This window comes from Dipodomys ordii, unplaced genomic scaffold (assembly GCF_000151885.1).
Source record: "Dipodomys ordii isolate 6190 unplaced genomic scaffold, Dord_2.0 Scaffold88, whole genome shotgun sequence".
Classification (NCBI taxonomy): domain Eukaryota; kingdom Metazoa; phylum Chordata; class Mammalia; order Rodentia; family Heteromyidae; genus Dipodomys; species Dipodomys ordii.
Genome location: NW_012267304.1, coordinates 3543845 through 3570885, shown reverse-complemented (window position 1 = coordinate 3570885; position 27041 = coordinate 3543845). Strand labels below are relative to the sequence as shown.

At 42.8% G+C, this 27041-nt stretch overlaps 1 protein-coding gene across 1 annotated transcript in view; it reads left to right on the top strand.

The window, feature by feature from the left end:
* Nucleotides 1–27041, top strand: part of Col4a6 (collagen, type IV, alpha 6) — a 318218-nt gene that overhangs the window by 286161 nt on the left and 5016 nt on the right. The window contains exons 24-42 of the mRNA XM_013025852.1: nucleotides 3998–4069; nucleotides 4327–4434; nucleotides 5704–5925; nucleotides 6757–6918; nucleotides 8414–8584; nucleotides 9287–9430; nucleotides 12854–12979; nucleotides 13443–13624; nucleotides 14923–14986; nucleotides 15611–15685; nucleotides 16150–16257; nucleotides 16348–16455; nucleotides 17905–17976; nucleotides 18269–18394; nucleotides 23766–23882; nucleotides 24141–24302; nucleotides 24455–24553; nucleotides 25849–25995; nucleotides 26763–26879. Of these exons, the coding sequence (XP_012881306.1) occupies nucleotides 3998–4069; nucleotides 4327–4434; nucleotides 5704–5925; nucleotides 6757–6918; nucleotides 8414–8584; nucleotides 9287–9430; nucleotides 12854–12979; nucleotides 13443–13624; nucleotides 14923–14986; nucleotides 15611–15685; nucleotides 16150–16257; nucleotides 16348–16455; nucleotides 17905–17976; nucleotides 18269–18394; nucleotides 23766–23882; nucleotides 24141–24302; nucleotides 24455–24553; nucleotides 25849–25995; nucleotides 26763–26879 (2382 nt within the window). The remainder of the gene's footprint in view (nucleotides 1–3997; nucleotides 4070–4326; nucleotides 4435–5703; nucleotides 5926–6756; nucleotides 6919–8413; nucleotides 8585–9286; nucleotides 9431–12853; nucleotides 12980–13442; nucleotides 13625–14922; nucleotides 14987–15610; nucleotides 15686–16149; nucleotides 16258–16347; nucleotides 16456–17904; nucleotides 17977–18268; nucleotides 18395–23765; nucleotides 23883–24140; nucleotides 24303–24454; nucleotides 24554–25848; nucleotides 25996–26762; nucleotides 26880–27041) is intronic.

Genomic DNA, 27041 nt, shown 5'->3' with positions numbered 1-27041 from the left:
ATGAGCACAATACATTTTGGTCAATGTCATCCCATATCTTCCAACCTCATCCATCCCCTCATTTCTTCTAGTTCCATTTTCACTTATGTACATTGAATCTTATGGCTTCGTTCTACCACCTTTAACTGGGGCTATAACTTACCTTGGAAAGTACCTACAAGGATCCACATATGTCTGATTTCTAGTTTCAGAACATTTTGATGTTAGAATTTTGATTACCAGAGGCCCTTTTTATTCTAAAGGTAAATTCTGGCGTGAAGGGTGAAAATTCTGAATAAGTCTGACTGCAAGCCATTTTGTACTTACAAAGCAGAGCATGGACAGAGCTGGTTTCTGCTTGATTGAGAATGAGCTGAATTCAACAATGTCAAGAAGACGGGGATATTAAGAAGCAAAACCCACGTCAGCATGCAGTGACATCCATGCCTTCTCATCATTTTTAAATCTCTGTATGCAGTATACAGGTGTAGTGTCATATGCAAGACTTGTCTAAGGCAAAATTAGACAAGAAAGTACATCTTTGGGCCAGGAAGGTGGCTCAGTGGTAGAGCGCTTGCTTTGCACGCCTGAGGCCCTGGGTTCGATTCCCCAGCACCACATAAGCAAAAAGAAAGAAAGCCGTAAGTGGTGCTGTGGCTCAAGTGGTAGAGCGGTAGCCTTGAGCTGAAGAGCTGAGGGACAGTGCCCAGGCCCAGAGTTCAGGCCCCATGACCAGACCCCCCAAAAAAGAAAGTACAACTTTGAAGCTGGGCACTGGTGGCTCATGCCTGTAATCCTAGCTACTCAGAAGGCTGAGATCTGAGGATCAAGCTTCAAAGCCAGCAGAGGCAAGAAAGTCTGTGAGACTCTTATCTCCAATAAACCACTAGAAAACCGGAAGTGGCACTGTGGCTCAAGAGTGCTCTCCTTGAGGTGAAGAGCACAGGGCCAGCACCCAGGCCCAGAGTTCAAGCCCCACAACCAACAAAAAAAAAAGTACATCTTTGAATTCCTCTCCTCATACCTGGATACTTATTTCTTCCTGTCCTGAGAACAGTTCTTTTTTTTTTTGGGGGGGGGGTCCGGTCGTGCGGCCTGAACTCTGGGCCTGGGCGCTGTCCCTCAGCTTTTCAGCTCAAGGCTAGCACTCTACCACTTGAGCCATAGCACCACTTCTGGCTTTTTTCTTTTTGCTTATGTGGTGCTGAGGAATCGAACCCAGGGCCTCAGGCATGCAAGGCAAGCACTCTACCACTGACCCACTTTCCCAGCAACAGTTCTTTTTTTTTTAATAAGTGAAAAGAATCTATTAACCTGATCTGATAAATCAGAAATGAGTGGCTTCACATTTCCTATGTACATTCTACCTGGATATATTGGTATTTACTTAGTTTGTTTCTTTTTTCTGTTGTTGTTCTTTTTTTGGGTAGGACTTGAACTCAGGGCCTGAGCACTGTCCCTGAGCTTTTTTGCTCAAGGCTAGCACTCTACCACTTTGAACCACAGCACCACTTCTGGTTTTCTGGTGGTTAATTGGAGATAAGAGTCTCAAGAGCTTTCCTGCCTGGTTTGGCTTCAAACTGTAATCCTCAGATCTCAGCCTCCTGAGTAGCTAGGATTATAGGTGTGAGCCACCAGCAATCAGCCTCTTTCCTTCTTTCTTTCTTCCTTTCTTTCTTTCTTCCTTCCTTCCTTCCTTCCTTCCTTTCTTTCTTTCCTTCCTTCCTTCCTTCCTACCTTCCTTCCTTCCTTCCTTCCTTCCTTCCTTCCTTCTTTCCTTCCTTCCTTTCTTTCCTTCCTTCCTGTCTTTGTTTTCCCAGTCCTGGGCCTAGAACTCTGGGTCTGGGTGCTGTCCCTAAGCTCTTTTTCCTCAAGGCTAGCAGTCTACCACTTATCACTTTTTCTGTGATTAATTGGAAATGAGAGTCTCACGGACTTTCCTGCCCAGGCTGGCTTTGAACTGTAATCCTCAGATCTCAGTCTCCTGAGTAGCTAGGCTTACAGGTGCTGGGTCCTAGTTTAATGTGTTGGAACCAATTAGCTATAAAGACAGTTGAGGCCAGGAAACTTTGTGTGGTGTGTCCTTCTCATGACCCATTATAAATTTGTTCTTCAGTTTCATTCAAAGGACTCACATTCCAGCAGAACATAGGATTCGATCACCCCCATTCCTCACTTAAGTATCTCATTGTGGGGTATTGCCTATATTTTCATAGATGGGGAATAATTCTCAGACATAGCTGTGCCATCACAGTCTCTGATAATATGAAGAGAGTGTGACCACATATGAAGGAGGACCTAGGTCTATATACTTCTCTTTACCTTACAGTGAAAAGATTACAGTAAAATCCTGAAGAAGGCAAAATATTGCTCTCAGGTTACAAAGCAGTATACTAACCTGATAGAAGTAGAAACCAGAGGATGGCTTTGCTGGAGCTCTTCTGAATATTCCTCCTTAAGAGAACCGTAACTTCTTTAATGATCAAGTATCAGGGTGCCACACGCTGTGCTAAGTGCTTCTTGTACTCTTTCATATAATCCTCACAAACACCATATGAGGTAAGCAGTTCCCATTTTATATTTGAGGCTAAATACCTCACCCACACAGGCAAGAATTAGCAAAATGAGGGTACCAGTTCATGGCTGTCTGTTTTTTAAGCCCGGTATAGCCGACATATTATTCAATTCTTAACCTTGATTTATGATTGAAATAAGTGGGTTAAAAATGCCAAATCTTTATATTGGAAAATATATGTGGAATCAGAGAAGTATTGGCAGCCAGTTGAGTAAGCAGTCTGAATCATAGGCTATATACATCGTTTTTCACAAATGCTATTTGTAATTTATTTTAAATACAGGCAAATGTCCTAGCAGTTTATTGGAAGTGTTGGATCAGTAGTTGAAAGCAGACCTTGGGGGATTGTTTTAATGAATAGGCGGGACTAATTTTGATTAGTATAGCAATTGTTTTTAAGTGGTACTTGAAGAAGCCCACAATTTGTTCGCATGTATGTTATTGAATCTCCCCTCTGTGATCATGTAGACTCTTTATTTTCATTATGAATGAACAAGGAAGTATTTCCTACAAGAAGGGTTAGGCATGCCAATTTCAACATCCTGAATATCAAAATTGACTAGCCCTTCTTCTGAGTAGCAGAGTTGATCATTTAAATTAGAGGTGGAGGGAAGTATCACTATTTGTCATGACTAAGAGAATGAACGTCAATGCTTACAGGCATATTATAGGCATATTGTTACATTTGACCAAGGAAAACCGATAGGTTTCAGTAGATTCCAAATAAATTGTATTAAAAGAACCCGATGAGCAGGGCACTGGCAGCTCATGCTTATAATTGTAGGTACTCAGGAGGCTGAGATCTGAGGATCACAGTTCAAAGCCAGCCCAGGTAGGACACACTTATCTTCAATTAAACACCAAAGAAGCTGGAAGTGGAGCTGTGGCTCAAACCCGAGGACTAACGCGCGCGCGCACACACACACACACACACACACACACACACACACAGAACCCCGTGACCTGAAGATTCTTTGCTCATTCCAAAAAAAGGATAGGTGTGGACTAGAGGGGTCTTGGCTTCAAATCCTCCAATCTAATGAACCCTTAGTGCTAACCCCAAGAGCCCATATGAAGGTTTAGAAGCTCTTTGGAAAATCAGAATGAGTAAGCAATTGCCACGTGCTGCTGTTCCACCACAGGTCCCTCTAGGAAACCTTGTCAGGTAATCCCTTCTGTATAGGTGATTGCCCACTTAACACTGTTTCATAAGTGACTTCATTAGCACTTGGACACTAAGGACCTTCTCACCTAGAAGCAATTTCACTGATAGTAACTCTCAAGAGCTCTGATATGAAGATTTTTGTGGGGGGTACCTAGCTGCTTTTAATGGTTGCCCATTAAATACGGTTGACCTATTTAAAAATAGAAGCAAACGAGCATGCAAGTGAGACTCTTGCCTGACTCAGTGAGCTCAACAGATACATGCATGTTACTTTACAGGAATCACCTTGCCCTGTATTATTCCCGGGTCATATGGTCCATCAGGCGTCCCAGGAGCTCCCGGATTCCCAGGTATGGAATGAGGCCAGAGAAAACTAGTAAGTACACTTTTAAAGGGCATGAGACCAAGGATGCAGAGTCTAGTGCAACAGCATTAGAGGGTCCATATTCTTAAAGACTCCTTGGGGACCAATGAAACAGAATAGTTGCTGGAGACTGGAGTGTGGGGAAATGGACTCCTTAAAAAGTAGAATTCTTCACTGAATACCAAAAATCAAGTCTAGTCATTCTGTGTTTCCTTTCCCCTCACTAGTTGTTTTGGGTTTTAGGTCCTAAAGGGGTCCAAGGCCTCCCCGGGACACCAGGCAAGCCTGGATCTCCAGGAAATAAAGGAGAGCCTGGAAGTCCAGGGTTAATTCAACTCCCAGAACTGCCAGGTAAGAAAGGAACTTCAACTTATATGCTCCTCTTTTGTGTTAATGTGCTTAGATTTTGGTTGCCCTTTACCAATGACAAAACACTAGGTTTAGGGCTGGGAAGGTGGCTCAGTGGTAGAGCGCTTGCCTTGCATGCCTGAGGCCCTGGGTTCGATTCCCCAGCACCACATAAGCAAAAAGAAAAAAGCCGGAAGTGGTGCTATGGCTCAAGTGGTAGAGTGCTAGCCTTGAGCTGAAGAGCTGAGGGACAGCGCTCAGGCCCAGGGTTCAGGCCCCATGACCGGACAAAAAAAAAAAACCACTAGGTTTACTTCTTAGTGTCATTGAGAGGATTTGATTTTACACCCAGGAAAGACAGTCTAGATTAATATACTGACAGCATAGCTGAGCCATAAAGGCCATTTGAGATAACTTGGGCAACTCCCTTACTTACATATAAGTAAACAGAGGACCACATAAAAAAAAGTAACTTGCCCAATATCACAAAGCCACTAGTGACAGAGTCAGGACTCCCTACTTGTTAATTTACCCAGTATTATGGCAGTTTTTCTAGATCAGATTCTTAGAGGTCAAAAAAGACTAGATCAATTAAAAGAAAATTTTCTATCTCTAGACCCTAACACCCTGTTTCCCCAACCTGAACTTCATGGAGCTACACTGTTTTCGAGATTCTCAAACTGTGTTCCCCGGCCAGCATCTGCATAAGCAACTTGTTAGTAATACAAGTTCTCAGCCTGTTCAAAGGCCAGCTGAGAAGAAATTCTAGCATGGGCCCAGAAATCTGTGTGTTACCCCTGGTGATTCAGAACCATCACTGTTCTAGGGCTCGGGGTTCACCTTGTGCCATTTGCTCCAGGTGATTGGTGTTTCAGTTCCCTCCACTACCTTTTTGCCACTCAAGAAGAGAGAGTCATGACATCAGGGTTAGAAAAGTCCGGAAGAGTTTGAGCTTTAGCCAGGAGGCCTCTATGTAACCTGAATTTCCCTTAAAACCCTAGGATCAGTTTGCTAAGCTCTGTCCACAGCTACCTCCCAGAACTAGAACCTTCTCCAGGTTATGTGGTACATTCCCTGCCCCTGCACTAGTCTTCCCAGAAACTGAGAGCCTTGATCATTATTAACATCTTAGCATGTGTGTGTGTGTGTGTGTGTGTGTGTGTGTGTGTGTGTGTGTGTGTGTATTAGGGGAGAATGCTGTAGACATCTCCATCTATACAAACTGCTTCTAAACATTCATGGTCTTTCTTATATTTCCCTCTTTACATTTAGGATTTCCTGGATCTCGTGGAGAAAAGGGCTTGTCTGGCTTTCCTGGGCTTCCTGGAAAAGATGGCTTGCCTGGAAACTCTGGCAGTCCAGGCTTACCAGGTTCCAAGGGAGTCCCAGGTGACATCTTTGGTGCTGAAAATGGTGCTCCAGGGGAGCCAGGAATACAGGGATTGCCAGGAGACAAAGGATTTCCTGGAGACTCCGGCCTTCCAGGACCCAATGGTGACTCTTTTTGTATCCCACTTACATATCATATCAATCTACAGAAAGCCTTACTAACATATTCTTGCACGAATATTTTCATGAATCTGAAATAATAGATTAATCAAAGTGTACGGTTGGTTGGCCAAAAGGAAACCACCACGTGGTTCAGGCAGCAAAGAGTTTATTAGGGAGAGAGCAAACTGCCAGCATGCCCAGCAGTAAGGTCCACAAAAAAAGGACAAACCCCTGGCAGGGTTGGAGTTAAGTAGGAAGGGGACGGGAAGAGTTGTGATGGGGTGGTCCAAGATGTAGACTCAGAGAAAGGGGAAGTAACTGCCTCCAGGTGTACCAGTCACCTAGGTAACACAGGTGCTGGGTGGAGACTTCCTGCGTGGGAAATAAAAGGGAGGGGCCACCACAGACAGAAGCAGACTAACCGGCATACCTATCACAAGGGGTTAAAATAAAGTGTCATTCTGTGCTATCTGTACTTTGAAGGAAAATTTCCTTAAATGACCCGAGTCCATTTCCCTATCTTAGTAATTCCAAAAGCAACTATAACCAATAGACTTCTTACAAAGCCTCTTGTTTTTAAAAGGGGATGCATTTGATCAAAGTACATTATATGCATGCATAGAAATATTGCAGTGAAACTTTTTTATACAGTTAAGTATTCTGATATAAAAAAAGACAGGGGAGGGGGAGGTTCTGGCTGAGAAGACAGAAGAGCTGAGAAGATAATGTCACCTGGATGAATCCTGGACCTGGCTCTTCTATTGGAGGGTAGTTTAGTGACCCAGTCTTGATAGTGAGCCAGTCTGTACTGATCTGCACACTTCTCTTTTTAAGGTTTTCATGGGAGACCTGGCTTACTAGGCCCCAAAGGTGAGCGGGGCAGCCCTGGAGCATCAGGACAAATAGGACAGCCAGGCCCCCCAGGGGCTAATGACCTATATGGCATCAAGGGAAAATCTGGGCACCCAGGTTCACCAGGCCTTCCAGGCACTTCAGGTAGGTCCATTGGAAGAAGAACCTCTGCTTAACAGACTTTAGGGAGGCCTTGGACCCAGGCTTCTTGAGGAACAAGTGCAAAGGTGGTGAAGTGATCAGCATCTGAAATGAGGCTTGACTTTCCTAACTTCAAGTCACCCTGCAATGTCACCTAGAACACATTGCTATAGTTTGGCTTTGGAAATCACTTAGGGGCAAATCACTGTTTGCCCCTACTCCACAATCTCATGTCTTACTTTTGTTTGTCTGCCTACTGCCTGCCTTTCCTAGTTAGAAAAGGCACTCTGAACATCAATGTCTCTGGTTCGTATGGCCAAGAAGTAGCTTTCACTCAGCACTAGGGCCTGAGAGACTCTGATACCAGAACAGAATTTGTGGCTTGCCTTTTACTTACAAGACCCTCAACACCTCTTACTCCTGGCCAAATGACTCAAGTTGACTTATACTCAGAGCCATTAATATCCTTTTAATCGTCATTATCCTTCAGTGTTTCTGGGGTCTTCACATAGGCTGCCAAGGTGAAAAAGCACAGCACACAAGCACAGATGGAGAATCCCCACTAAGAAAGTTTCTGATTATATACTATAACGTGGCCTGACCTACAAGGGCAGGGATTCCCGAAGCTCATGCTGTGGAGTTGGATCCCATTGAATTTTCTTCTCTAGTTGTGGAATCCCCATCAATGCCTCCCATCGGAATCATGGGGTTAGCAACTACTTAATGCTTTTCAGTCCATAGAAAGCTAAGTCAGCCATTCATTGAGGTCCTTTGGGAGCCCAAATACCTCTGTCGTCATTGATTTTAATCCTTTGGTTTTTTAATTTCCTTGCTTTGTACCTGAACATTCCATTTTGGCAGCAGCTCAAGAGGTTAATCCCATTGACCAACTTAAAGCCTTGGTGAAAGACGCTCAGAATACCTAAGAGATCGAATGAGCCTTGAGGGTTTAGACAGTACTTGGCACTAGGGGGTCTTTCAGCCCTAATGTCAAAGAACTGGCTGACTTAACTGATTGCATGAAGGATTAAAAGGGCAGCGGGTAGCCAAGGCTCCCTGCAAGGCAGAAACAACAGCAGTGCTTTAACTTCTACTTCAGGGATTGGCTAGGAAAACAGCCATTGTGGTATATTTCAGATTGGAAAGTAGAGCAAAACTTGAGCCCATTTGCCACCCTGGTCTCCCAGAGCTTCATTCAGATGCTGAAGCAGGGAACTACATTCATAAAGGGAGAAGTTATAATCACAATAGGGTCATTCTCCCTGTCAGTAACTGTGCCAGCACTGGAAGTAATTGCTGTTTGCGTTAGTACTCTGGGTAGTAGGTGCTAATGCTCCAGCCCAGTAGGAACTCCTCTTGTTAGCAGCTTACACGTGTCATTGTTAAAGAGCCATTTACAAAACTCAACAAACTAACCACGAGCTACGGGAAGGCATCAGCCCCAATGTGGCCACAGCATCACTTAACAGGGTCCATGATCTCTCCTGTGCTGACTCAGGACATCCTGGAAAGAAAGGTCTGAAAGGCGAGGCGGGTCAACCTGGATCAACTACAAAAGAAGGCGTACCTGGGATAAAAGGCCTTCCTGGATCTCCAGGGCTAATTGGTGTCTTGGGGAACCCAGGCTTGCCGGGGGTCACAGGTTTGCCAGGCCTCCCAGGTCAAAAGGGTAAGTGAAATGATCAAAACCATGAAATGAACATTGACTAACAAAAAGAAGCATCCCAGCTGCCCAGGTGGCCCCTCCTTATTCACCTCAGTCTAAGATTGGGGATCAGAGTGGGAGGTAAGGAAGGCTTCCTGTGGCAAGGTAGGTGAGTAAAGCTAACACTGAAGGAAGACTCTCCACTTAAGCTGAGTCGCCCACTCTGCTTGCTAGGTAGGATACTAGGCTGAAAGAGCCCCATGGAGATAATTCCTTTGCATGACACTTAGATTGTTACTTCTCACTTTCCTATGATTTTTCCAGTAGTATCAGTGGTTGGACAGGTTTCATCTCTGTTCTAAACAAGAAAGTGGCTGGTCTAGGGGCATACAACTGTTTAGCAACACAGATAGGATAGGCTGGTCATTTCTTCTATGCTAGACATAGAACTCAGTGAATCAGACATTGGAACTCAGTGAATCAGAACAGAAGAACCTACTTCTTTTTCTTTGTGTTGCTTAGTGTCCCTATTCAGGGAGTCATCAAATGTGCAGTGACTAAGAACTTGGTAGTGATAGAGACTTTGGGTTAGAAAAATCCAAGTTTCAATATTTTCTTGGCAACTTCTTAGCTCTGTAACTTTGAGCAAGTTATTAAACTTTTCTGAACCTTTGTTTCCCTGTATGTAAAACAGAGAAAATAATAGTAGTTCTTGTTTCTCAATAGGTGAAAAGGGATCCCCTGGACCAGCAGGTTTCCCAGGAATACAAGGTCTCCCTGGCATCCCTGGAGCAAGTGGAGTAAAGGGAGCTCCTGGGTCACCTGGAAAGATGGGAACATCTGGAAGGGCTGGTAGCCCTGGTGAGAAAGGTGAGAAGTAAATTGTAAAACAATCACTTTGCTCCTTAATGTATATTTCAATTGTTGGCTTTACCATTCCATGGCCTGTACCAACTGTATAGTAAAGAAGATTTGGGTCTTCTGAAATTAAGTCCTTTTAGATTAAAATACTAATCACTTCAGGTTTAACACTGGATATTAGAGGGTCCATTATTCAGCTCTCTATTACTGCAACACAAACGAGAAATTACTTATAAAGAGGAAAGGTTTATTTTAAATTTTTGCCAGACCTGGAGTTTGAACTCAGGGCCTGAGCACTGCCCCTGAGTGTAAGATTTTAGGAGAGAAAAGGACCACACATAAAGGAATAAAAATATTGACAAGAAAGTTTATTGGGGTACGCTCCCGGGCAAACTCCCTGGTCGAGATCAGAGAGGTCGCACTGAGTTTAGTTGAAACAGAGCTTTTATAGGCGGGGTAAAAGCCAAACTTGTAGTCAGTGAGGACTTGTGGCATGTAGCTTGTTTTGCCAGTTTGAACAGTCTTGGGCCAGGGCACTGGAAGAATGGTTGGCTCAGATGGTGTTTTTAATGGAGACATGGTCTTTCTCGGCAGCAGCCTGTTTTACCTCAGTGGCCTGGTATTTTTCCTTGCTGCCTACTTCCTCCAGCGACGTGACACTGAGCTTCTTTTGCTCAAGGTTACCACTCTACCACTTGACCACAGCATCACTTCTGGCTTTTTCTGTTTATGTGGTACTGAAGAATCAAACCCAGAGCTTCATGCATGTTAGGCAAGCACTCTACCACTAAGCCACATTCCCAGCCAAAAAAGGGTTCTTTTACCTCATGGTTTTGGAGGTTTCAGGCCATGCTCACTTGACCCTGTTGCCTTTAGGTCTATGCAAAGCAATGCATCATAGCAGAAATTGTGTTGGAGAAAGCTGTTCAGCTTATAGCAGCTGGGAAGCAGAAGAGAGAGAGGAAGAGATCAGAGTCCCATATAATCCCCTTCAAATGCATGTCCCTACTAAGCAAACATTCACTCACTAGGCCCTACCTCTCAAAGTCTCCATCACCTCACCACAGCACCATGGTCTGGGAACCAGGCCATTAGCACATGGTTCTTATCCAAATCATAGTATTTCCCCCTGGCCCCCAAATGCACATATCCATCTAACAGTGAAAGTGTGTTTAGTCCATCTCCAAGAATCCCCGAAGCTGTAACTATTCCAGTCTTACTCAGAAGTACAAGCCCAAACTCTCCTCCAAGACTCAAGGCAAACTTTTAACTGTGAGCCCTTGTAAAAACCAAATGGGCAAGTTACATGCTACCAAGGTACAATGTCATGGTTCAAAAAGGAAGACAAGGGGCATAGGAAAGAAGAATTGGACCACAGCAGGACTGAAACCCAGCAGGACAATATTAAATTCTAGTGTTTAATGCCTGGTCTTTGGGGCACATTATGATAGAACATAGACTCAAGGACTTGCATTTCATTCCTATAACCTTACAGGCTATAGCCCACATGACTACTCACTTGGTCTGGTTCTGCTCACTGCTTCCCTTGGCTGGCTTTCTACATTTCCTTGACATCTAAGGTCAACACCACAACTTCAGCTTCACTCTCACAGTACCCTAAGCTTCCCAAGCTTTCAGCTGAAATCTGATTAGAAGCCCCTATGAGCCCATAACCCTTGCATTCTGTACACCTGCAAAATCAGCACCAAAATCTACTATGTCATGAACTGTACCCAGGCCGTTTGAGCTATATCTATAGCACCCTCTTGAATATATTAATGACTTAACACAGGGAACTAAATTCTGGGAACCTAGGAAGCCCTGTGCAAAATATACTGAGACTCTGTGGAAAAGTTTTTAAAAACAGTTTACATTTTTACACCTTTGAGTCTGTGATTGGTATTGGGTAGGATCTTTCCAATTCCTGAGATATCCTCAAGGCATGTTTCCTTTAGTCCAAAGCAAACTACTTCTTGGCTCTTTTTCAATGGCACTAACTCTAGGAACTGCATCTTACTTGGCAACACCTTTCAATGTGCTACATTTTTGGTCAAACTGAAAGTTTTCCAAAATGTTCCACTCTGCTTCTTTTTGCTCCTGATTCTTATTGTTGGCTAAAAGAGCCAGTAATATCCATGATATTGACTGAATGCTTTGATGGCTTGACATTTCCTTTGTCAGAAAAACTAATCTGTCTCCTTTAAAGGTGGACCCTAAGGCATAGGCTTAATGCATCCATTTATTTTTACCACAATGTAATAAGGAAAGCCCCTGGTCTGACTCTCAATAACATCTTATCAGCATAGCCTTTACTGTCTATTTTTCTTTCAGTATTATGATGGTCTTCCAATTCCCCATTAGAATTGTCTGTTAAGTTCTGCTTATATAGTCAAGGATTTCTCTAACATCCACCCCTTCCAAATTTCTTCCATAAAACAATTCCAAAGGATTTTCTACATCATCTCAGGTGAAGTCACAGCAACAACCCCACTCTCAGGTACTAATTTGCTATGTTAGCTTTCCAGTAAACCAAAATAAACCTCCCCATTCTTTAATAAATACCCAATTCACCATTTCAAAGGTTTCAGTTCATGGTCACCTGACCCCATTACTTTTGGACCTATGGTGAAGCAGTGCACCATAGCAAGGAGCACATGGTAGAAGAAACTTCTCAATTAATAATAGAAAGGAAGCAAAATAGAGAAGAAAATAGGTTCCCACAATCCCTTTCAAATGCATGCTCCCAGTGACCTGACTTCCTTCCACTAGGTTTCTCCTCTCAAAACCTTTCAGTGATATGGGTTGGAAACCATACCTTTAACACATTGGACTTTGGACAACAAAATTCTAAAACCGAGAGGTCTGGCTAGGCACCAGTGGCTCACACCTGTAATTCTAGCTACTCAGGAGGCTGAGATTAGAGGATCATAGTTCAAAGCCAGCCCAGGCAGAAAAGTCCATGAGACTTATCTGCAACAAACTACTCAGAAAAAAAGCCAGAAGTGGCTCTGTGGCTCAAGTGGTAGAGCACACAAAGAGATTCAGGGACAGTGACCAGGCCCACAGTTCAAGCCCCAGGACTGGGAGAATGAGAGAGAAAGAGAGAAGACAGAGAGACAGAGAGACAGACAGAGACAGAGAGACAGTGAGACACAGAGAGAGAAAGAGAGAGATTGAAGTCTATACATTCCCACATAATCTATGAGGAAGGTTTTGAGTAAGATCTAAAGTTGCTGTTGGACTTTGGGGTTGGAAAAGAAAAAGACATAGAGAGAAATGCAAAGTTGGAACTGGAATTGAGGAAGAGGACAGAAGGGCCTAGAAAGAAGGCTTGGGGATATACTGTGGGAAGAAATTATTTGAAAGATCAGCCTTTGCCTCACTCTAAGCTCTCTGTCTCTCATGCTAATGGCCTGATCTGCATTCCTGCAGGAGACAGAGGTGATCCAGGGCCAGTTGGAGTACCCATTCCAAGACCTCCAATGCTCAACCTTTGGTTCAAAGGAGACAAAGGCTCTCAGGGTTCAGCTGGATCAGATGGATTTCCTGGACCCAGAGGTGATGAAGCTGGGGATGGCCAGGAAAAATGCTCAAAAAAGGGTTTACAACTTGGCTTCTGTCCTGAGCAGCCCATACCTCCCAGAACACCTATGTGCGTAGCAGAATGTAATCCAAAGAGGCTATCTTTCCTGGACTTGAAAGTTGCTTATGATTCAAGACTTCCACTTGCTATTGTCACTGTGGGACTACGGCTTAGAACTTCAGTCTGTTACAATCCTGAGAAAATCTGGCAAAGTGGGGCAAAGGCACTGAGATGTTTATACTTGTGTGGTGCTGGAGCTGGGGTGACCCTGACTATGCCCCATAAGGCCGAAGATATCACTTTCCATTACATCTCCCCACCCCCAACTGACTGGTCCCCATAACCAAGCTGGCACTCGGCCTGTGATATGGGGCACCTGCACCAGAGTGAGCAGGTTTTTGGACAGTCTTTTATCAAGCCTTTTTGCTTTTTTCTCAGGTGACAAAGGAGTGGCTGGCCATCCAGGGTCACCAGGCCTACCTGGAGCTCCTGGTCTCCCCAGTACAATCAAAGGGCTTAGTGGGAGGCCAGGCCCCCCTGGCGCCCTGGGACTACAGGGCTTACCTGGCCTGAAAGGGTCCCCAGGAATCACAGGTTTCCCAGGAATGCCAGGAAAACCTGTAAGTATGACCAGTTACTCATGTCTCCATCTCAGAAAGGCCTCCATAACAGAGAGACATACCCCATTATTAGTCACCTTTCTGATGTCAGACCACTACCCAGCCCCATCTCCCAGGAAACCCTCAAACAAAACCTTCTTCTTGGTGACAGGTCTCCTCGCCTTTCCTGAGCATCCTCTTATCTGTGCTCTTATATTATCTCCCCACATGAAGAATCTCCTGCTCACTCTACAATTGGCAACATCTGCCTGTCTTACAGGCCAGCCATCTCAGAAGCCATCTTTCAGGCACCATCTCAGAAGATCCTTACTTTCCACTTTTCACTACTTTGATCCATCTACTTGGCTCTGTGGTACAATCTCATTATTTAATGAGGTTTCTGGGACTTGAGAATAGGAACTAACTGCCTTACATGTTTTTCTCATTGAACTAGGGACATCATACAAACTCAGTACAGACTCCTCAATGTTTTGATGGGAAGGTCTTTTTTTGGGGGGGGGATTGAGACAAAGTCACAGTATATGATCTAGGATGGTCTGGATTATGTAGCCCAGCATAGCCTTGAGCTCACAATCCTTCTATGTCCACCTGCTAAATGCTGAGATTACAGGTGTAAACCTCCCACAATACCCAGCTGATATAAAGGTCTTCAAAGTGCCACGTAGGATGACAATTACCAAAGACTGAAATTTAGTTTCTTGGGGCTCTGAAAAGGCAACTTAGAATTGTTTTAGCAAGGAAAAAGTTGGGTTTGAAGCTCATCTCTATTCCTCATTAGCTTTGTGACCTTGTGCATACTACTTAACTTCCCTAAGCATCATTTTCCTTATCTGTAAAAATAAGACTAATATTTGAACCCGTTTCAGACAATGAGGACTAAGATAACACATGGAAAGCAACAATTCGCACACATAATAATTCTGGAGTATTGCTCACAGTGGTGGGAGCTGACTATCTGTGGAGCAGCACATTGACCTCTTGGTTAAACTATGATGTCCTATACTTTTTGAGACTTGCAAGAGCAGCTACACCCGATATCTCAAGGTTTCAGTTTTGATAGTCAATGAGAAGTTATGAATGACAAGACAAGGATTAGTCAGCAGATGGAATTCTCCCCCTACAAGCCTGACATGTGCACATGGGCCCTTGACAGCATCTTCCCCTTTGCAAGTTACTCCTCCACTTTTCTTCTTACTCAGGACAATGGACATCTCAGGCAATGGCTCAGAAATGGAGGGGGAGGGAGATGGTGGGCAGCTCTGAACTTTGGGCAAAAATGATATCTCTATTGCTTGAAGGGTTCACGAGGTCTCATTGGGGCTTCTGGGTTCCCAGGAACATCTGGTCTCCCAGGTTCAAAAGGTAAGGAACATTTTCTCTTTTGATAAGAATTTCTTCAACAAAGTAGAAATCTATTTGGGGCAGGAAGAGGGAGATAGAACAGAAGACAATTAATTGGTTTACATTTCCCCATTGATCAAACCCACTCTGCAAGCCTTGTTCTTCCAATATGATACAACAACCATGGATACCTACCAAGATCTTCAAGGTTTTTTGGTGGCAAGGAAAAGGCTCTTCTTGGCTTTGATGTTTGACGTGTCTGCCTTCTAGTCTTAGCAGCAGAGAAGCTCAATTCCAGAGAGCCACTTCCCTATGAACACATTCTACTAGGCAGGGCAATTTTCCATCACTGCAGACAGCACTGTTCTGTTAGTGATGTTTTAAGTTCTCCCCCACCATCTTCTCACACATACTGAGCCTAGTGATGTATTTCCACTTGCTCCATGTAACAGCATTTCATTCCAGTAGTCTGATAGCATCCAAATTCCTACATAGTGACTGATTACCTTTTAGCTAATGAATGATTTTGTCAAACAGCATTTCTGACTGCATTGAATCATTAAAAAATACATGTCAAAAGTTCTCTAAGGTTGAAAAAATGATCCCTACCTTATCCTGACCACCTGAACAATATCTTGATATCAGGAGATCAAGGCCAGACATTTGACATTTTTGGTAGCCCAGGACCCAAGGGAAAACCAGGCGATCCAGGTTTTAAAGGTAAGATGACTATTTTTTGTCTCATTCCCTCATGCATTTCTCAAAACAAGATGGGAAGTAATTTTTGAGGCTAACCCAAAGTTCTGCAACTTTAACCCAATGCAGAACAATTCTTATCTATATTTTCCCCAAGCAAGCATGCCTACTATCCCTTTGAGACTTACAGGCTGGGGATAATGACATCCCCCTTTAGTTTATAGAATTTTGCCTACACCATGCCTCTCAAGCATGTCAACCTATCACCCCTACTTTTGAAAGGCATTCAGAATGTCTACTCACTTCTCAATTGGGCAGTACTTATCAAATCTGAAGATAGATGCCATGGTCCTTCTCAGAATTTCTTCACTGAAGCAAGTTTTCCTCATCAATTCAAAATGGTTTCACATGTCTGTTTACCCTTTTTTGTGGATGAATACATTACCAGGAATGTGGCCTGACCAACAGCCTTTTTCTTGATTTTATAGGTATAAAAGGGAAAGATGGACTGATTGGTGATAAAGGCTTTCCAGGGCCCAAAGGTCAAGATGGAAATGATGGTATTTCTGGAGATGCTGGGCTTCCTGGTTCCCCAGGTATCATGCCACATGACAACTTTCTTCTGAAAAAGTCAGGATTAGCTTCAAACCACACTTCTTTCTGAAATGCTTTGGTTTCACATTTAGGACTTCCAGGAATTACAGGGATGAGAGGAGATCCAGGACTTCCAGGTTCCTCTGGTCATCCAGGGTCAACTGGGCTCCTGGGACCATCTGGCTTAATAGGACCTAAAGGTATGTGTATTTGAGAGCAGAAGTAGAAAACCTACCGTCAATAAAAGACAGCAACTACTTTATTTGAGAAGACAGTAGTTAGGGTTAACCAATGTTTCAGGCTAGGGGGAGGGGGTCACATGATTATTAAAAGGAAAAGAGAAGGATGGTCTGCTAGAATGAATGGGAAAAGAACATTGGATCTATAAGGTTAACATTAGACTTCCTTTATTATAATGAAGTCCCTATTGGTTGGGTACTTATAAATAAGCTTACTTACCTTACAAAATTGAAAGTCCAAATAGCATGGCAGTGGCTTTAATGAGAGCTTCCTAGCTCTATAACTACATAAAGAATGCTATTAGGGAAGATTGCATAAAAGAGGAGGAGATTACATTGCAAGACAGGACACAGTGAGGAGTGGGGCCAATTCACTCTCACAAGAACTAATTCAAAGTCCTATATGAATGACCTTAATCCTTTCTGAGATCAGTTTCTCCAGTGACTTAACCAACTCCTACTAGGCCCTAATTCAGAAAGGTCTCTCTACCCCTTAGCCATACCACACTGGGGACCAAGCTTATCCAAGATGTAAGAGGAGGCTTTCACTGCAGCATGCATTGCCTTTTGCTTACTAAAACAATTATTCAAAAAGTCTCTGGAAACAGTTTGTCAAAGATGAGAACTCCAGGTCCTGGCAACGTCACTCTTATATTCTTAAAGAAACCTAATGTGGTGGAGTGAAACTCTCAGCACATTGAAGACAGGAAGCACGGAGAGTTAGCAGAAGCACATGACAAGATATAGTTCCAGTGGCACACCCTGAAGGATCCACTCCCTTCAACTAAATCCTACCTCTTAAGTTTCTATTGGCTCCCAGTAGCCCATCACATTATGGAGCTATCAATAGAGGGATGTTAGAGCCCTCATCAACACCACCTCTAAACACTGCTACATTAGGGACAAGTCTTCAATATATGAGCTTTTGAGAACTTCTGAGGCTGTTTCAAATCCAAGCTGTAACACCAAATTAGATGCCACCTTGCTGTTCAAGATATTTTTTTTCTGCCGGTTGTGGGGCCTGAACTCTGGGCCTGGGCACTGTCCCTCAGCTCTTCAGATCAAGGCTAGTGCTCTACCACTTGAGCCACAGTGCCGCTTCTGGCTTTTTCTGCTTATGTGGTGCTGAGGAATAGAACCCAGGGCCTCATGAATGCAAGGCAAGCACTCTATCACTGAGCTACTTTCCCAGCCCTATTGAAGCTATTTTGATATCTGATTAGGAGTCATGAGAACTTCAGATATAGATTACAGGTTAGGGTGGACTATTCTCCATGAGATTATTAAGTAGTATCTCAAGAAAGACCAGGACTTGCAAATAAAGATCTTGCAATACTTTTCTGGATGAGTAATTACATCTTGTTGACTCTTTATGATTAACAACTGCTGTTTTCAACTTCTTTTCCACAGGATTCTCTGGGCTTCCTGGTTTACATGGACTGAATGGGCTTCCAGGAACCAAGGGTACTCATGGAACTCCAGGTAAGAAAGATCCTCAGGGGTGGAAAAGGACACCAACTCTTCCAGAAACCTGGCAGGGACTGATTGTGAGTCCTAGACTGTGGTATACCCCACATGAGTTCTCAACTATGGTATACCCTATGTCTTTGTACTCACAATCCTTCAATTGAATTTCTTAGATATGAGGGAGAAATAGGATAGGGATTGTCTCTCTACTAGAATGAGCTCTTCTTCTGGGCCACAGACAACTGAGCTAGGCATGAAGTTTCCACCTCCACTGACCTCTGTCCCTTCCCTCCGAATCTCCTCCTAGGATCCAGTATCACTGGTGTTGCTGGGCCTGCTGGCCTGCCTGGTCCAAAAGGAGAAAAAGGCATGCCAGGAATTATCATTGGAGCTCCAGGGCAACCAGGTCCAAGAGGACAAAAAGGTGGTCGAGGTAAGTGGGCCCAGGTCAAGCCTTGTAAAAATTATATGAGTCATTGGTTTGGGGTTCATCAGGGCCAGGTGGCTCTAATATTTGAGTTTTGCATGTTTTTGCATCTCTACATGTCGCATGAACCCACAGGACTGACTGCTGAAAAAGGGAGGATAGACAGTGCCTGTAACTTCCCAGTGATGGGTGTTTAGGAAGCAGACCACTGAGTTCCCCTTCAGCTTCCAGATTCCTTCTAGCTCTTCCCTATTAACCTCAAGTCCTCTCTTGCGCCTTGATCAGAGCTGGAATAATCAATCCTAAATGATAGGGCTTGTCCCTTGTCTACTTAAGAGTTGGCCAGAATTTCCTATGGCAAGTATGAATGGTATCACGAGGGTCCTGAAAGACACTGGCTTGCAGAAGAGCCCAAGACTGAGAGAATTAATGTCTCTTCCCATGAACAGGCCCACAGCCTGCACAATTAGGATTTGTCAATTTTACTAGAAAGCAAATTCCATCCTAATCTTAGCCCCTGGTCTCATCATGAAACCTGAAGTCTTTCTGAGCCTCCCTTTTGCCACCATTCAAAAGTTAAGAATGAATCCCTAACCCGACTGCATTGTTGGTGGGAGTGTAAACCTGTTCAACTGCTTTGGAAAGCAGTATGGAGGTTCCTCAAAAGACTACACATAGAGCTCCCCTTTGACCCAGCAATCCTACATTTGGGCATTTACCCAAACGATCACAAACAAGGCCATACTAAAGCTACCAGCACAACTATGTTTATCGGAGCATTATTCTCCATAGCTAAAATATGGAACCAACCCACATGCCCTTCAGTAGATGAATGGATCGAAAAAAATGTGATATATATATATATATATACATACATACATATACATACACACACACACACACAAAATGGAATTCTATGCCTCCATCAGAAAGAATGACACTGTCCCATTTGTTAGGAAATGGTAAGACTTGGGAAAAGTTTATTAAGTGAAGTAAGCCAGACCCAAACAAACATAGGCCCCATGGTTTCCCTTATTTGCAATAACTAGTGTACATCTAGGACAAGCAGAAAAGGTCAAAAGCTATGTACATATGACCATATAAGATGATGCTAAGTGAAATGAACCCCAAGATAGGGACACAAAAGGTTTGATCTTTGTTGCTGGTCTTTGTAATGTACTTATAATGTACTATGTGATTTGTTTTTGTTTCTTTTGCATGTTCTTCCCCCATGGTACAACCCCTGTTGTCACTGTATCGATTCCAGTGTCCTGCATCTTGTATATACATGTTTCTAATTTGGGGAGGGGAAGGTAAATAACAAAATGCTGAAACAAGGATACAGGTTGACCCATTGTAACAATGAGATGTACAAAACACTATGTTGAAAACAAACTTTACAACTTGGGGAGTGGAGTGAAGAATTGGGGAGGTGGGGAAGGAAGGAATGGTAGGGCAAAAACAAAGAAGGGTAACTGCTCCATAGGAAATGTACTCATTACCTTACTCAACTAACTATAACCCCTCTGTACAGTATCTTTACAATAAAAATATGTATTCAAAAACACAAATAAAACCATTCTCAAAAGAAAAAATATAATGCATCCTGTTTAAACTGTAAAAACAAAAGAATAAACACTCATATGCTTGTTCCCATGGCAACCCCCCCCCAAAATATTTCCTGGGAATTATATGTGAACTAATAATTACATATAAATTAACCTTAGATTTGGCTAACACTTTTATCTTTAAAATGATCCCAATGAACAAAAGATATGCCAGTTGGCTGGTTTACATTTTTACTGAAAATGTCTTTGATGGATATTATATTCTGTACAAGTGATTACTGTATTTAAACTGGTGAAATGCATGTACATTATCTAGGTTCATCTGTGTACATGTACATTCATGCATGCACAAGAAGGGTGCATCATTTTCCTTCTCTAAATACTGAGGTAGTTTGCACTTTCTCTCTAGTATTTTCAGTAAGTCTTGTCTGCCAATAAATGTTTTGAAAGTTATTTTTTCTTGTAAAAATGCTGTATAGAGGGGTTACAGTTACATGAGCAAGGTAATCAGTACACTTCCTATTGAGCATTGTTGCCTCTTCCTTTGTTTTCCCCCTACCATCCCTTCCCTCCCAGAAAGTTACTTTTATAGTGTTAAATAAAAACCATTATAAAACCCACCTACCTTTACTGTGAAAGAAAAAAGAATGTATCCCTAGCCTTCAACTTTCCATAGAACTATTCTGAAGACACCTATCTCTACCACTCAGTATAAAGCAGGAAATGATTTCAGCAAAGCAGCACAGCTGAGAGGATATGGACTCTGGAATCAGGCAACTCTGCTCAAATGCAAGCTTTACCCCTCACTAACTTTAGAAAGGACTTTGAACAATGAAGTCATTTGCCTCTCAATTTCCAATAAACCCTCAGTTTTCATTTTATCTAAAATGGATGTATAAAAGAACCACCTCATAGGTTTGAGATATCAATGAAGAATGAGATAATGTATATAAAACATTTAGTTGGGGTCTAACACACAGTAGGTACTCAGGAAATGACGGCCATTGTTTTAATCTAGGGAAATCATATTTGCAAAATGTTTTATTCCTTCTAGCTCTAGTCTAGGGTCTCATTATGTTTATGTTTTTCTAATGTACATATGTTACTCAGGAACTATATTCATACATTCATTTATTTCTGCTACACTTTGAATGGAAGCATCTGCTATTTCCATGTTTACTCTTTCCTTTGGTCTGCACAATCTGTTCTTTTCTGAAAGCCAGCATCTTCTGCAAAGGAAGGGCTCAAAGCAGGATCTGAGCCTGTAGGGCGAGTGGCTCCTTCCATAGCACATAGAGAAAACATGACAGAATAAAAGCACAGGACATTTCCTTTTCTGTCTGCAAATCTTGACTATGAAGCCTGGTCATTAAATTATCCATTTCCTTTAGCTATGGTCATAACAATTACAATACCAAATGGAGTAAACAGCACATGTCAACATGGATACATTTCAGGAACATAATGTTTAGTGGAGAAAAGCACATCACAATGGAATACATTTGGAATGACTCAGTTGATAAGCACTGGAAAATAAGCAAAACCAGCCAGTATATTGCTTAGTGATACAAATATTCATGGGGAAACTATGATGAGAAGAAAAGAAGTGATCAATACAAAATTCAGGAAGGTGTGCTCAGAGAGGTAGGGAAGGATGTGAAATTAGTAGAGAAAAACAAGAGTGTCTAAGGTAATACCATCTTTTTTTTAATGAGATGGTTTGAAAACAAGTTTGTCATACGTGGATTGTTCTTTACATGTTATTTATAAATATTCTATAGTATTCTCTCAATATCTAGTAGAAACAGTTTGTTTAAAGTGAATATTTCATGTCATCCTCCCTCCCTCAAAGAAGCTCATCTGTGATTTGATGGTAGAAGTCAGTATAAAACAAGGATTGAACCATAGGAGAAAAACCACAGCTTTCACATTCTAACAACAGCTTTAGTTAAATGACTCTCCATCCCACTATTTCTTCCATATTTGCGTTAGCTAGAGGCTGCATTTGTATATATAGTTTTTTAGGCTTTGGCAGCAGAGTGAGTTAGAAAAAAATAGGCCATTTTGCTTGCACAACTATTCGCTTGAAGTGTTTTATTCTTAATCCAAAAATGTGAGCTCTTTCTACTACTTGAAATGACTAGTGTCTTTATTTAGGCCTTGAGATGACACCTTAATATCATTATAAAGAAACAAAAAGGGGTAAAGGATGCTTCAAAAATGGACATGGTAACATTTAGAGTCTGTGTGCTGTGGATACAGGGTATCTTAGTTTTACATAATTTAAGCTAATACAAATATGTAAGCTCTCCATGTGTTTATATACCCACATGAAGCTATATTTCCAGGGAAAAGCATACAATGTCTTTACAGATACTTGCCTCTGTGAGAAAGGAAAATACCTTAGAAGCTCCCTGAGAAATAAATGACAATGTTATGAGTATGTGACTATGCAACAAGGTTTTCATTTTGTGTTTATCTTTTCCTTTCTCAGATCTAAAATGATCAACCTTTTCCATAAAATTTATTTTTTCTCTCTAGATTTCTTAATGATTCAATTAACTAATGAACTATTTTAAATACCCAATTTAGCTAAGCTATCATTTTCTTTTTTTAGCTATCATTTTCTTTATGTTTATATGAATTTTATTTTTAGATGTATATAAAATGGGAAATTCAGTATGAATATATTTTTGCCACCAAAACAACAAACAATAATTTGTTACTATAACAGTTTATTAACCAGTTTTAATTGATCTCACTTCATATGAATGTCTTCTAGAATACACCAAAGCAATGAATGAATTTCTCCCATGATCTATGTACAATAGCAATGCTTATACTTGTGTGTGTAGCTTTTATGTGTTTTGCCATCAGGAGTTTAGTATCTGTATATTTGACATGTGACTCATAAACCATTTATGATCAGATGAAAGCTTTTCTTTGGAGCCTGTAATGGAAATTGTTCCACAGAAAACATGCAAATCAGTACTAAATTCTGAATAAATAAATATTAATTACTCTAATAAAAGGCTATTTGGCCAAAAAGGAGAAAGGAGGAACTTTAATACCAAGAAATTTATTCTATGGGCAATTAATCAATCATTCAGCTAGTAATATAAATTATCTATAAAAACTTTGGTAGGGGGTATGGAGCAGGGGGGGGGGAGATGAGAAGGGATGGGAAGGGGAAACAAAGGAGGAGGAAACTGCTTAATAAGAAATGTACTCATTAACTTGCCCATGAAATTGTAACCCCTCTGTATGGTATTTTCACAATTAAAAAAAAAAGATAGTTTGCCTACACATCCCAGAAGAAGCAGGTCCTCTGCCCACCTCTGTGCTGACTGGCTAGGGTCTGGGTTCTACCTGTATTTGTGACTTTTGGGTCCCATCAGACATAACTGGCTAAGTTAGGAACCTTTGTTTGCCTTGGAGGTGGTATTAAAAACACTTGGGGAATTTAAATTCCAGCTGGTCAGTCATGCCTTCTTTAATTTATCATTTGGAGGAAAACTGCCTAAAGTATTTCCATTACAAGTGAAATTGGGAAGGTAGAATGTTCCATAGTTCCCTCCCAATGAAATGAACCTCCAGGTGGAAAGGGAAGTCTGAGCCTCCTTTACTTTTATCTGCAAACTAGAAAGGTAGAATGAGGGGAGTAGAATATTCTTCTGGTGTTCTCTGGCTTGGCAATTATGTAACACTTCTATTTTTTGTGTGTGTTTGCACATCCATTTTCTCTGACAGCACTTGGCCCTTTCCTGGCCATGTGAAGTCACCCAGCCCCTTTGATTTATCCTTTACAGGATTCCCAGGACTCCAAGGCCCTGCTGGTCCTGCTGGAGCTCCAGGCATCTCCTTGCCCTCAGTCACAGCAGGACGGCCTGGTGACCCAGGTCCACCAGGCCTAGATGGAGAACAAGGTAAAGATAAGAAAGTCCAAAGGGGACTGGCTGCCCCATTTTGTCTTGTATTCTATGCAGCCTATGTACTTGTTGCTTGGCCTCACATTCTTTCCTTCAGCCAAAAGAAAAGGGATCTGGGAACTAGGATTTCACAGATTTGACAGAAACATTCTCTATCTTGGAAATGAATTTTGGCTTCCTATAGGTACTTATATTTTCAACAGTGGCCACACCCCACTCATATTCCCCTCATCCCTCTTTCAATCTTATCTCTAGGCCGTCCAGGCCTCCAAGGTCCTCCAGGTCCCCCTGGACCATCCTCAGATCAAGGTGACACTGGAGACCCTGGCTACCCTGGAATTCCTGGCCTTCAAGGGCCCAAAGGAGATCAAGGAATTTCAGGCTTCTCTGGTCTCCCTGGAAATCTAGGACTGAAAGGTAAGCTTGTTTGGGGGAGCTGCTGGGACTATCTCCAGTCCACAGGCCTGCAACCTTGGGAGAGAGGTCAGATGGCAGCTGTCTTCCTGCCTAGTCTCCATTCTATTACCACTGGGCCGAGACCTGACATGCTTTCCTTTGGACTTTGTCAGGAGTACGAGGTGAGCCTGGCTTCATGGGGACTCCAGGCAAGATTGGGCCACAAGGAGACCCAGGATTTCCTGGCATGAAGGGGAAAGCAGGGACAAGAGGTGAGTGGAAGTGACAGGCTGGGCTGAGTTCAGTGTGATAGTAAGGTTTCAGCAGTCATTGCCCACTATACCAAAAAAGCAATTGGGTGGGGTGCCCACCCCGGGAGGTGGTTTTGCTACTTTTAGCAATCTCTGCCCCAGCAGCTCACAGGACTGAAAACTACTGATTATTTGCCACAGTGGTTCCTGCTACTAAGCTCAGTCCATAAATGAAAAAACCACTCCTCTAAATCCTTCACAAGAGCCCCACTCACTCTTAGGTGTCTGAACCAATGGCATTCAGTTCACATGTCCTCCAAGGTCCAGTCCATCAAAATTTTTCATACAGTATCCTTCTTCTCTCCGAATCATTTTTTTTTGCAAAGTAGCCTTGAAAACTCAAAAACACCCCATAGATATCTATGGCATAGAGATGAACTATGGCCCACAAAATCCTTAGGTGATGTCTCCCTTTCCATGATGCTGGCCCTTTAATGTGTTCCTGCTACACTGGCCTCCTGAGTTATCAAAAATATAAGCTCTGGCCTACCACAGGACTGTTGTATATGTCAGTTTTGTTCTTAAGGTATTATTGCCTCTCTACCCTTCCAATAGCTAGCTCCTTCTTACATTTAAATGGTTTTAGTTCAATTGTCACTACTTATGAAAGGCTACTGGTTTCTCTCTAAAGTAAATCCCTCCAATCCATACCAACCAGTGCTCCCTCCCACTGTCACTGACTCATTCATCTCCTTCATAGAACTTCTCACAATTTGCATAAAGCTGAATGATATTTGTCAAAACATGCATTGTTCATCTTTACCACTGGACTATATCTTCATAAAATTTTATCTTATCATTACTCTAGTCTCAGCTTTTCCAGAACCCAGGCATATAGAAAGCACTCCAAAAATGTACTTGTTCAATAAATTAGTAACCAAGTTATTCTATTAACAAAGTAGCCGAGTAGGGTTGGGACTCCTAAGCTGTAATGTCAATAGAATTCCTGGGGTGAGATGCATCCTGTCTACCTCCTTGGGAAAACTGCCTATACTACATATTATTTGGACTATGCCCTGAGAAACAAAGATGAATGGGACCCAATCCCTGTCCCTAAGGAATTACCCAAACACTTGGAGGTATGTGGGGAAACATGGTAGTTTGTAAAGGGTGGCAAAAACTGTCCTAGAAGTATTCAGGAGCAGTTGGAGAACAAACAAGGGAAAGAACCAGTGGTTGACACAGAAAGGCAGCTTGGCCATTTGCTTTCTTTCTCTACCTCAACCTGAGGATGCCATTTCCCCACCTGCCCACAGGCTTTCCTGGTCCCCAAGGTGCTCCTGGACGAACACCAATTGCAGAAGTTATCCAGGCTCCTCCTGGACCCCTAGGTCTTCCAGGCCTCGAAGGCATCCCTGGCCTCACAGGGGACCCTGGGCTCCAAGGCCCTATTGGCCTCCAAGGTAATGGTGACAGTACTTTCTTAGGAAGCTGAGTGGTCTTGGCTGAGTCTTAAGCAACTCAGGGTTTTCCTGATTCCAAGGGTTTTCCTTCAATTGGGTGTTTCCTCTGATTCATCACAAGGCTCCCATGTTTCTTACTGGGGTATCAAAAGTCCAACAGGGCCAGTGCAACAGGTGTTACTCAGCTGTGGAGAATGTGAGAGCAGAACATGGTCACTCCTTCAAATATCAGAGACAGTAGCTTCCCTGAACTACTGCATACAGATGGAGGGAGTGTGGTGGCAGATAAAGGGCAGAACAAGGGCATGGAAAAAAAACCAGATCAAGGGGACAGGAGACTGGTTTTTAAGTCTTAGCTTTGCCCCAACTAGAGTTAAGTCAGAAGTCTCACTGGAACTCCATGCTAACAATGGCTCTTCATTCTACCCAGCATGGATGGATGGGAAGATGAGAGGAAGGGGGAGGGGAGGCAGTAAGAAGGAGCTCAGAAGGACTAAATGGAGAGCAAGGAGCCTGAGCCAGGGCAGAAATGTCTCTGTAAAGAACTGGCTGGGCTGGCCCCAATTCCTGGGTAGTTCTTCACTCCTTGCCCAGGGTGAGCACCAAGGGTTCAATTAGTGCGCCCTCTCCTGTTGACTTGGGAGAATGCACTCTCTCCTGGTCAGTCCCTTTTTCCAGAAAGGTATCGTCTATAACCCTGTACATTGAGTGCTCTAAACACACACACACTCAACTCATTCACTCCATCCTGGCTTTGTCTCCTGCAGGCCCCAAAGGTTTACCTGGTATTCCTGGAAAAGATGGTCCTAGTGGGCTTCCAGGCCCACCTGGGATACTTGGTGATCCTGGTCTCCCTGGATTACAAGGCCCTCCAGGATTTGAAGGTCTGGAGATGTCAACCTAGAGGGTAGAGGGCTTCTGCAAGGTTGAGATTTGGGGATGAGCCAGAATCTGAGGGATTCATATACTGTGCTCTTATCCATTCACTCCCTACTGACTTGCAGTAAGTGAAGGGAAGCCCTACAAAGAACTATTTCAGATTATCT